Genomic DNA, 12,800 nt, shown 5'->3' with positions numbered 1-12,800 from the left:
CATGGCTGATAAACACTACTTTAATCATATGGTGATATCCATGGCTGATAAACACTACTTGAATCATGCGGTGATATCCATGGCTGATAAACACTACTTGAATCATGCGGTGATATCCATGGCTGATAAACACTACTTTAATCATATGGTGATATCCATGGCTGATAAACACTACTTTAATCATGTGGTGATATCCATGGCTGATAAACACTACTTTAATCATATGGTGATATCCATGGCTGATAAACACTAATTTAATCATGTGGTGATATCCATGGCTGATAAACACTACTTTAATCATATGGTGATATCCATGGCTGATAAACACTACTTTAATCATATGGTGATATCAATGGCTGATAAACACTACTTTAATCATGTGATATCCATGGCTGATAAACACTACTTTAATCATATGGTGATATCCATGGCTGATAAACACTACTTTAATCATATGGTGATATCCATGGCTGATAAACACTACTTTAATCATGTGGTGATATCCATGGCTGATAAACACTACTTTAATCATGCGGTGATATCCATGGCTGATAAACACTACTTGAATCATGCGGTGATATCCATGGCTGATAAACACTACTTGAATCATGCGGTGATATCCATGGCTGATAAACACTACTTGAATCATGCGGTGATATCCATGGCTGATAAACCCTACTTGAATCATGCGGTGATATCCATGGCTGATAAACACTACTTTAATCATATGGTGATATCCATGGCTGATAAACACTACTTTAATCATGTGGTGATATCCATGGCTGATAAACACTACTTTAATCATATGGTGATATCAATGGCTGATAAACACTACTTTAATCATGTGATATCCATGGCTGATAAACACTACTTTAATCATATGGTGATATCAATGGCTGATAAACACTACTTTAATCATGTGATATCCATGGCTGATAAACACTACTTTAATCATATGGTGATATCCATGGCTGATAAACACTACTTTAATCATATGGTGATATCCATGGCTGATAAACACTACTTGAATCATGCGGTGATATCCATGGCTGATAAACACTACTTGAATCATGCGGTGATATCCATGGCTGATAGAAACTACCTATCAGTTGTGCACATTTCAAGTTGGGATATGTTTTTTTTTATGTTTTAATTAAACTGTTGAGCTGACACCTGACATACACAATACTGTAATTTATTAAAGGAATACTTAATTTCAACCCCGTCGAGTGCAGAGCAGAAATACTACAACACAGAATTCAAAAGAGAATTTTATTGTCATAAAAATAAAAGAAATTATAGCATGCACCCCATTCCTTCCTCACTGTGTCCAAATGAACATTTAATGGGAGGTTGATATTGACGGTAGTCATGTCAAACTTGTTATAATTCTGATCTTTCTACCGCAGTTGGTACAAGGGGTCAGAAAATAAATTAATTAGAAAATTGCAGATTGGGTGTGTGTCTGTAGGATTTATGTGTATGCATGACAACGCGCCCATGTGCTGTCTCTAGGCAGACCATGTATGGATAGTGTGCGTGAATAAATAATTATTTTAAAGGGCATTAAAATTCTTTGTATATAGATTTAGATTGCACTTGAAATACGATATTTTAAAAACATTATACCCTGTACATTCAGAAAGATGTGCTTCGCTGACACCTGCTTCCAAACCCCAAGCTCTAACACAAACGATTAACTCTAGGATCACACCACACTAACTTCACGACGTGGAACAAACAAAAGATTTAAGAATTTAAATTAAATGAATAAAGAGAAGGAACTTCACAACAACAATACATTGGTACAGTAAAAGTGCTATCCAGACCTGACCGTTCTAGAAGGACTATCTATGTGATCTGTTCTGACCCCGACAGGAGATAAAGTTAATATTACATACAAAAGAAATACAAATCTTTAAAGATAATATTCCTGGAAAAACATTGTTATATATACTAGAATATAATAGATTGTGGATGGTTTTAGATACAGCATGTACACATCACACCATTCTGAAATCCTATTGGTCAGCTAGGAAACAAGAAACAAATAATAATAATTCTGCTTCTAGAATCCCCATATCAATTCCTCATCAAGTTATTGCCAATATACTACAGGTCCATAGAATGACATGGCATTCAGACAGGAGGGGCATTTAGTTTGGCACCAGGCACAGAAATGATCCAAATACATCATAGTAAACAAGTGGCTAAAACACACCAAATCATTTGACCTCTGACCTTACCCCGTTTCCCAGCCAATCCAATTTTAGAAGACAAGACCTGGCAAAAAATTTGGAGTAGCGTAACATTTGGTTTAATTTTATTGGCTGTGGCGTGGCATACAACCATGGGCATGTCATTTGGTTTCATTTTATTGGCTGTGGCGTGGCAGATACTACCATGGGCATGTCATTTGGTTTAATTTTATTGGCTGGGGCGTGGGAGATACTACCATGGGCATGTCATTTGGTTTAATTTTATTGGCTGTGGCGTGGCAGATACTACCATGGGCATGTCATTTGGTTTAATTTTATTGGCTGGGGCGTGGGAGACTACCATAGAATTAAAATGCCTAGAGTGGTCATGCCTATGGAAACTAGCCTGCTAAGACCTGACTGATGGCTCTATAGTGCATTGCCTGTTAGACTAGGGCAGTGTCCCAAATGGTAGTGCACTATGTAGGGAATAGGGTGCACTATGTAGGGAATAGGGTGCACTATGTAGGGAATAGGGTGCCATCAGAGACGCAGACGAAGGGTCTGTACTTCCTGAGTCTGACAGAGGCTTGTTAATTAACGTCTTGTCTCTGAACGGGGACTAGAGGTCTCACCGACCGACCACACTACTGTTAAGAATATATATATTATCTCTGGACGGGGACTAGAGGTCTCACCGACCGACCACACTACTGTTAAATATATATATATTATCTCTGGACGGGGACTAGAGGTCTCACCGACCGACCACACTACTGTTAAATATATATATATTATCTCTGGACGGGGACTAGAGGTCTCACCGACCGACCACACTACTGTTAAATATATATATATTATCTCTGGACGGGGACTAGAGGTCTCACCGACCGACCACACTACTGTTAAATATATATATATTATCTCTGGACGGGGACTAGAGGTCTCACCGACCGACCACACTACTGTTAAATATATATATATTATCTCTGGACGGGGACTAGAGGTCTCACCGACCGACCACACTACTGTTAAATATATATATATTATCTCTGGACGGGGACTAGAGGTCTCACCGACCGACCACACTACTGTTAAATATATATATATTATCTCTGGACGGGGACTAGAAGTCTCACCGACCGACCGACCACCTCAGTGATCTCAGCAGCTATGTTGAGATGTTAGCCTAATTTATTTATTTCAATTGACTGATTTCCTGAACTTTTTTATGAACTATAACTCAGTAAACTCTTTGAAAGTGTTGCATGTTGCGTTTATATATTTGTTCAGTATATTAGGGTTAATCACATAACGTGAGCGAATAAGAAATGGTTAAATATTCTACTAGCTCATCTATACTGTGGTAGATACTTTATTCGTTGACAGTCCTCTCAGAGGGTCTGTAGTCTAAACCTCATTGACGGTCCTCTCAAGAGGGTCTGTAGTCTAAACCTCATTGACAGTCCTTTCAGAGGGTCTGTAGTCTAAACCTCATTGACAGTCCTCTCAAGAGGGTCTGTAGTCTAAACCTCATTGACAGTCCTCTCAGAGGGTCTGTAGTCTAAACCTCATTGACGGTCCTCTCAGAGGGTCTGTAGTCTAAACCTCATTGACAGTCCTCTCAAGAGGGTCTGTAGTCTAAACCTCATTGACGGTCCTCTCAAGAGGGTCTGTAGTCTAAACCTTGTTGACGGTCCTCTCAAGAGGGTCTGTAGTCTAAACCTCATTGACGGTCCTCTCAGAGGGTCTGTAGTCTAAACCTCATTGACAGTCCTCTCAAGAGGGTCTGTAGTCTAAACCTCATTGACGGTCCTCTCAAGAGGGTCTGTAGTCTAAACCTCATTGACGGTCCTCTCAAGAGGGTCTGTAGTCTAAACCTTGTTGACGGTCCTCTCAAGAGGGTCTGTAGTCTAAACCTCATTGACGGTCCTCTCAGAGGGTCTGTAGTCTAAACCTCATTGACAGTCCTCTCAAGAGGGTCTGTAGTCTAAACCTCATTGACGGTCCTCTCAGAGGGTCTGTAGTCTAAACCTCATTGACAGTCCTCTCAGAGGGTCTGTAGTCTAAACCTTGTTGACGGTCCTCTCAAGAGGGTCTGTAGTCTAAACCTCATTGACGGTCCTCTCAAGAGGGTCTGTAGTCTAAACCTCATTGACAGTCCTCTCAAGAGGGTCTGTAGTCTAAACCTCATTGACGGTCCTCTCAAGAGGGTCTGTAGTCTAAACCTCATTGACGGTCCTCTCAGAGGGTCTGTAGTCTAAACCTCATTGACAGTCCTCTCAAGAGGGTCTGTAGTCTAAACCTCATTGACGGTCCTCTCAAGAGGGTCTGTAGTCTAAACCTTGTTGACGGTCCTCTCAAGAGGGTCTGTAGTCTAAACCTCATTGACAGTCCTCTCAAGAGGGTCTGTAGTCTAAACCTCATTGACGGTCCTCTCAAGAGGGTCTGTAGTCTAAACCTTGTTGACGGTCCTCTCAAGAGGGTCTGTAGTCTAAACCTCATTGACGGTCCTCTCAGAGGGTCTGTAGTCTAAACCTCATTGACAGTCCTCTCAAGAGGGTCTGTAGTCTAAACCTCATTGACGGTCCTCTCAGAGGGTCTGTAGTCTAAACCTCATTGACAGTCCTCTCAGAGAGTCTGTAGTCTAAACCTCATTGACGGTCCTCTCAGAGGGTCTGTAGTCTAAACCTCATTGACGGTCCTCTCAAGAGGGTCTGTAGTCTAAACCTTGTTGACGGTCCTCTCAAGAGGGTCTGTAGTCTAAACCTCATTGACAGTCCTCTCAGAGAGTCTGTAGTCTAAACCTCATTGACGGTCCTCTCAGAGGGTCTGTAGTCTAAACCTCATTGACAGTCCTCTCAGAGAGTCTGTAGTCTAAACCTCATTGACGGTCCTTTCAGAGGGTCTGTAGTCTAAACCTCATTGACAGTCCTCTCAGAGAGTCTGTAGTCGTCTGTGTTAGCTGAAGACAAGTAGAAGGACTGGGTCTTCCTCTTCAGACGGGCTCGCTTGGTGGCCAGAGAGCGCTTGCTGCTGGAGATGATCTCAGAGATGAACATCTTACAGTCGATGCAGACCTCCATGGTACACCAATCCTCTGTCAGCTCCTTGGGAAGATCCAGCTCGTCACGAGACCCCTCAATTTTGCGTTTGGATAACCTGGGGGAGGAGAGCGGAAAGGAGGTTTCGCTTTAATCTTTATTTAACCAGGTGTGTCAGTTGAGAATTAATTCCCATTTACAACGACTTCAAGAGGGTCCTTTTTACTACCTCCTTTATTTAGGTACAGCAGGTCCCTAGCCAACCACCTAGCCAACCACCTAGCCAACCACCTAGCCAACCACCTAGCCCTGTAGCCTTCTGAGTAACAAGACCAGGTACCTAGCCAACCACCTAGCCAAGTAGCCTTCTGAGCAACAAGACCAGGTCCCTAGCCAACCACCTAGCCAAGTAGCCTTCTGAGCAACAAGACCAGGTCCCTAGCCAACCACCTAGCCAAGTAGCCTTCTGAGTAACAAGACCAGGTACCTAGCCAAGTAGCCTTCTGAGTAACAAGACCAGGTCCCTAGCCAACCACCTAGCCCTGTAGCCTTCTGAGTAACAAGACCAGGTACCTAACCAACCACCTAGCCCTATAGCCTTCTGAGTAACAAGACCAGGTACCTAGCCAGCCAAGTAGCCTTCTGAGTAACAAGACCAGGTACCTAGTCAAGTAGCCTTCTGAGTAACAATACCAGGTCCCTAGCCAACCACCTAGCCCTGTAGCCTTCTGAGTAACAAGAGCAGGTCCCTAACCAACCACCTAGCCCTGTAGCCTTCTGACCAACAAGACCAGGTACCTAGCCAACCACCTAGCCTTGTAGCCTTCTGAGTAACAAGACCAGGTACCCAGCCCTGTAGCCTTCTGAGTAACAAGACCAGGTACCTAGCCAACCACCTAGCCCTGTAGCCTTCTGACCAACAAGACCAGGTCCCTAGCCAACCACCTAGCCTAGTAGCCTTCTGAGTAACAAGACCAGGTACCTAGCCAACCACCTAGCCAAGTAGCCTTCTGAGTAACAAGACCAGGTACCTAGCCAACCACCTAGCCAAGTAGCCTTCTGAGTAACAAGACCAGGTACCTAGCCAAGTAGCCATCTGAGTAACAAGACCAGGTACCTAGCCAACCACCTAGCCCTATAGCCTTCTGACCAACAAGACCAGGTACCTAGCCAACCACCTAGCCATAGTAGCCTTCTGAGTAACAAGGTGTTAACTGAAATCAGTCAATTCAACCGTCCATTTTGATGCCAGTCAACTATGTTCTCTCAGTGTCACCATTGTAGTCAACCCTCTCCCTCCGGTCTGTCACTGGAATGATGTAATGTCACTAGGGGGTACAGGATGTCTGCTTCAACACCCATATGGCATATCTAGAACCAGACGACTAAACACCATGTTGAAAAACTGGACAGCCCTGATGGAGAAATTGTACAATGATTGCTCTGCAAGTACAAAGCGCAAGCTCTCAAACAACAACAACAAGCTCTCAAACAACAACAACAAGCTCTCAAACAACAACAACAACAAGCACCTAGCCAACCACCTAGCCTTGTAGCCTTCTGAGTAACAAGACCAGGTACCCAGCCCTGTAGCCTTCTGAGTAACAAGACCAGGTACCTAGCCAACCACCTAGCCCTGTAGCCTTCTGACCAACAAGACCAGGTCCCTAGCCAACCACCTAGCCTAGTAGCCTTCTGAGTAACAAGACCAGGTCCCTAGCCAACCACCTAGCCTAGTAGCCTTCTGAGTAACAAGACCAGGTACCTAGCCAACCACCTAGCCAAGTAGCCTTCTGAGTAACAAGACCAGGTACCTAGCCAACCACCTAGCCAAGTAGCCTTCTGAGTAACAAGACCAGGTACCTAGCCAAGTAGCCATCTGAGTAACAAGACCAGGTACCTAGCCAACCACCTAGCCCTATAGCCTTCTGACCAACAAGACCAGGTACCTAGCCAACCACCTAGCCATAGTAGCCTTCTGAGTAACAAGGTGTTAACTGAAATCAGTCAATTCAACCGTCCATTTTGATGCCAGTCAACTATGTTCTCTCAGTGTCACCATTGTAGTCAACCCTCTCCCTCCGGTCTGTCACTGGAATGATGTAATGTCACTAGGGGGTACAGGATGTCTGCTTCAACACCCATATGGCATATCTAGAACCAGACGACTAAACACCATGTTGAAAAACTGGACAGCCCTGATGGAGAAATTGTACAATGATTGCTCTGCAAGTACAAAGCGCAAGCTCTCAAACAACAACAACAAGCTCTCAAACAACAACAACAACAAGCTCTCAAACAACAACAACAACAAGCTCTCAAACAACAACAACAACAAGCTCTCAAACAACAACAACAACAAGCTCTCAAACAACAACAACAACAAGCTCTCAAACAACAACAACAAGCTCTCAAACAACAACAACAACAAGCTCTCAAACAACAACAACAACAAGCTCTCAAACAACAACAACAACAAGCTCTCAAACAACAACAACAACAAGCTCTCAAACAACAACAACAACAAGCTCTCAAACAACAACAACAACAAGCTCTCAAACAACAACAACAACAAGCTCTCAAACAACAACAACAAGCTCTCAAACAACAACAACAAGCTCTCAAACAACAACAACAAGCTCTCAAACAACAACAACAAGCTCTCAAACAACAACAACAAGCTCTCAAACAACAACAAGCTCTCAAACAACAACAACAGACTGTTGGCTGTCTATGAACACGCCGTCATACAACACTGCAACGAGCAACGAGCCATTACATTGATGAGAAGTGGGACAGGAAGTCCCATGTACTGACCACTGAGAACATGGAGAAGGGGACACAGCAGAGAAACAGCATTACTACCATCGTTGCTAAGTGGGTGGGGGACTGCAGTAGATTGAACTGCTCTATCTGGTAGGTAGCCAGGACTGCAGTAGATTGAACTGCTCTATCTGGTAGGTAGCCAGGACTGCAGTAGATTGAACTGCTCCGTCTGGTAGGTAGCCAGGACCGCAGTAGATTGAACTGCTCTGTCTGGTAGGTAGCCAGGACCGCAGTAGATTGAACTGCTCCGTCTGGTAGGTAACCAGGACCGCAGTAGATTGAACTGCTCCGTCTGGTAGGTAGCCAGGACCGCAGTAGATTGAACTGCTCTGTCTGGTAGGTAGCCAGGACCGCAGTAGATTGAACTGCTCCGTCTGGTAGGTAACCAGGACCGCAGTAGATTGAACTGCTCCGTCTGGTAGGTAACCAGGACTGCAGTAGATTGAACTGCTCTGTCTGGTAGGTAACCAGGACTGCAGTAGATTGAACTGCTCCGTCTGGTAGGTAGCCAGGACCGCAGTAGATTGAACTGCTCTGTCTGGTAGGTAGCCAGGACAGCAGTAGATTGAACTGCTCCGTCTGGTAGGTAACCAGGACCGCAGTAGATTGAACTGCTCTGTCTGGTAGGTAGCCAGGACTGCAGTAGATTGAACTGCTCTGTCTGGTAGGTAGCCAGGACTGCAGTAGATTGAACTGCTCCGTCTGGTAGGTAACCAGGACCGCAGTAGATTGAACTGCTCCGTCTGGTAGGTAACCAGGACCGCAGTAGATTGAACTGCTCCGTCTGGTAGGTAGCCAGGACTGCAGTAGATTGAACTGCTCTGTCTGGTAGGTAGCCAGGACCGCAGTAGATTGAACTGCTCTGTCTAGTAGGTAGCCAGGACCGCAGTAGATTGAACTGCTCTGTCTAGTAGGTAGCCAGGACCGCAGTAGATTGAACTGCTCTGTCTGGTAGGTAGCCAGGACTGCGGTAGATTGAACTGCTCCGTCTGGTAGGTAACCAGGACTGCAGTAGATTGAACTGCTCTATCTGGTAGGTAACCAGGACCGCGGTAGATTGAACTGCTCTGTCTGGTAGGTAGCCAGGACCGCAGTAGATTGAACTGCTCCGTCTGGTAGGTAGCCAGGACAGCAGTAGATTGAACTGCTCTGTCTGGTAGGTAGCCAGGACCGCGGTAGATTGAACTGCTCCGTCTGGTAGGTAGCCAGGACCGCAGTAGATTGAACTGCTCTGTCTGGTAGGTAGCCAGGACTGCAGTAGATTGAACTGCTCTGTCTGGTAGGTAGCCAGGACCGCAGTAGATTGAACTGCTCTGTCTGGTAGGTAGCCAGGACTGCAGTAGATTGAACTGCTCTGTCTGGTAGGTAGCCAGGACCGCAGTAGATTGAACTGCTCCGTCTGGTAGGTAGCCAGGACTGCAGTAGATTGAACTGCTCTGTCTGGTAGGTAGCCAGGACTGTAGTAGATTGAACTGCTCCGTCTGGTAGGTAGCCAGGACTGCAGTAGATTGAACTGCTCTGTCTGGTAGGTAGCCAGGACTGCAGTAGATTGAACTGCTCTGTCTGGTAGGTAGCCAGGACCGCAGTAGATTGAACTGCTCTGTCTGGTAGGTAGCCAGGACTGTAGTAGATTGAACTGCTCTGTCTGGTAGGTAGCCAGGACCGCGGTAGATTGAACTGCTCTGTCTGGTAGGTAGCCAGGACCGCAGTAGATTGAAGTGTACTGCCCCCTAGTGGTCATACTCAGGACCATATCTGAATTGTGACTTTTTTTTAAATGATCATTTAAACAATAAAAGGAATAGCAGTTTAAATGTTATTCGTCACATCCCTAAGCACAAAGACCGGTAATGATGTTATGTGTACCCGGAGACAGTCCGCCGCAGGCTGTGGCGCTGGCTGGACGAGGGCTTCTCTGGGGTGTCCGAGGCTGATGCCCCTTCTGCCTCCTCCCTGGGTAGGATGGTGGTAGTAGATCCCAGAGAGGAGATGGACAGGTTGGCATACGGCTTAGATGGAAGTCTCTTCTAGAGGGTCAGATAAATAGAGGATCTGAACATCCAATCTGTCAACAATTAAAGGGCTAGTGTGGTCAATGGGTGGACAATGGGTGGACGAGGAGGACTTTGGCTCACCTTTTTACAGCACTGCGAGCACACAGGCCTGGAGAGAGAGAGAGATAAATATTCAGTCACACAAGTCTCATTCATTCTCATTAATGTTAAGAGATTCTCCGGTACCTTTGTATACTTTTTATCCAGTAGTCCTGAAAATAGTGTTTAAGTGCCAAAAGTGGTCAACGAAAATTGCGTAGTACATCACACACACATGTACAGATACGTCATCGTTCTCTCTCTGCTGTGTGTGCGTGGGCATCTTGTTACCTGTCACTCAAATGGCGAAGGGCTGAAGCTCATTGGCTAGAATTCAAATTGCTAAGGGGCTGGCCTATATGGGGTAAAATGTAGGAAATATGGTGCAGTACAGCTTCCAGGAAAATAGGCGCTTCAAACAAGGGATTTCGTGAGTTTAGACAGTAATTCTGCATGAACTACACATTGATACATCCAGCCCAAAGCGGGAGGTTTGAAAAATACTTCGTAGTCACCAAAATTCTGGAGCATGTCTTAAACAAAAATTCCACCCAAAAAACTCTACTTTTGGTATTTGTATCATTAGTCCATTGTTGATATAGTCCCAAACTGTTTCGCATGTCAGCAATCAAGTTAAGATTTAGAACTTTCAAAATACAGAAACACTGCCGTTATGATGAGATTGTTTTTGGGTGAAATTTACTTTAGAGAAAGATAATAATAAACATCAGGGGTTGGAACCGGTTCAGGGGTTGGAACCGGTTCAGGGGTTGGAACCGGTTCAGGGGTTGGAACCGGTTCAGGGAACAGAACCAAAAATGTTGTTCTTTTACGTTTTTTTGAGGAACAGCAAGAGAACCAGGAACGAAAGTGATCTATACTGCTCCGGAACAGAACAGTTGTTTTAAAAGCACGGGAAATAGGTTAATAACGCTAATTTACCTTCAAGATATTTTTTCCCCCTGGCATCCCACAAAAAACACAAGGCGCCCTTACTCAAAGCCCTTACTCTGTCACTTAGAAATGTATTCCAGTGTCTGCCTTTCAGCTGAAAATGTTTGCCAGTGTGTGTAGGCAACCTGATCCTCCGTAGCATAAGCTACTGCACTGACGTTACAAACGTGATTCAGAAATTAGGGAGAGATTTTTTAATTAGAGAGGAATGCCTTCACGTTTCAATACTAGTTGCGGATACTACAGTTATCACGTTTCACATTGGATTCATTAACTACAAAATGGTAAAACATGTTAATTCTGGTGCCGCTCTACACACAAGCTTGCTAGCTTGCTCTGGTCCAACTTTAAGCCAACTCTCTGAGGTTCAGCCATTTAAAGGTCCTCCATAGCGGAACTTTAACTCCGTGTCGCACTGCTTTGCTTCATCTGGGCTGTAATAATGTTTATTGTTTACTCCATGTGTAACTCTATGTTGTTGTTTGTGTCTCACTGCTTTGCTTCATCTGGGCCAGGTCGCAGTTGTAAATGAGAACTTGTTCTCAACTAGCCTACCTGGTTAAATAAAGGTGAAATAAAAATAATAAAAACAAAAGCCGCTCCTCCGTAGATTTAATTTCGTGGGCATAATTCAGATAACGCATGTCATAACAACAAGATGCATCCTCCTCCCTCTTTGGCTCTCTCACACCAACAAAATGTCAGTTGCATCTCACGCCCTACACGTCGCCCTACACCTGTCTGTCCCTTGCACATGTCAACAACTATAGCCTAGGCAGCCGAGAGTACCCATGCACTATCGGCTGCTAAATCAATGTTATTGGTCACACACACGGTTAGCAGATGTTAATGCGAGTGTAGCGAAATGCACGTGCTTCTAGTTTCCGACCGTGCAGTAATATCTAACAATTTCACAACAACTACCTCATACACACAAGTGAAAAGGAATGAAGAAGAATATGTACATATGAATATGCATAGGCTAAAACAACTACAGCTTGCCCCATGTCCATAGCAAGCTGCTCTATATGCACTGATTTGGTGAAGTCATTTAAATGTCAAGCTAAAGAATAAAACATTAATTTAAAATGATTTCAGAGGCTTAAAACAGAAGAGAAAGGAACAATAACAGAAAAAAATTGGTTCAGAACTTTATTTTGCAGGTCGGAACCCCAAAAAATTACTTTGTTCAGAACGAAACGATTGGAAAATGATTTTGGTTCCAACCCCTGACTACAAAATAACTGTACTATAAATACACACAACTGTACTATAAATACAGCTGTACTATAAATGTACCTTTTGCAGAACTGGCAGGTGTAGGACCGGGTGAAGAAGGAGAACCTTATAGTCCGACAGGAGAAACACAGCTACAGGAGAGGAGGAGGAGAACGGTTATTCCAGAGATCAAGTCAAAGATAATAAGCGATAAAGGGCCGGCACAAGATAATCCAGTCAGACTACTTTAGAATTAGTTCAGTGGTAATTGGATTGGGGTGAGTGATGTTTGAAGGCCCAGGAGGACACAATGCTGTGCAAAGTTCAGATTGGCATGTCTGTTCTACAAAACCTTTCTGTAGAATAAGGAATCACATCAGACCCTTCTATACGCAGGCCCAGCCCCGCCGGTACAGCATCTAGACAGGCCCAGCCCCGCCGGTACAGCATCTAGACAGGCCCAGCCC

At 44.5% G+C, this 12,800-nt stretch overlaps 1 protein-coding gene across 1 annotated transcript; it reads right to left on the bottom strand.

Moving 5' to 3' along the window:
- Window positions 1–1,253: 1,253 nt before the first annotated feature.
- Window positions 1,254–12,485, bottom strand: LOC120038954 (protein spire homolog 1-like; the record flags this gene model as incomplete). The annotated part of the gene is made up of 4 exons (XM_038984495.1): window positions 1,254–5,360; window positions 9,935–10,095; window positions 10,204–10,231; window positions 12,415–12,485. Coding segments are annotated over 4 exons (507 nt in total), but the record flags the coding sequence as incomplete, so codon positions are not given.
- Between the last annotated feature and the right edge of the window lie 315 nt (window positions 12,486–12,800).

The sequence above is a fragment of the Salvelinus namaycush genome, unplaced genomic scaffold, assembly GCF_016432855.1.
Source record: "Salvelinus namaycush isolate Seneca unplaced genomic scaffold, SaNama_1.0 Scaffold2446, whole genome shotgun sequence".
NCBI classification, from domain to species: Eukaryota; Metazoa; Chordata; class Actinopteri; order Salmoniformes; family Salmonidae; genus Salvelinus; species Salvelinus namaycush.
The sequence above is the reverse complement of the archived record's forward strand: the minus strand, read 5'-3'. Positions and strand labels throughout refer to the sequence as shown.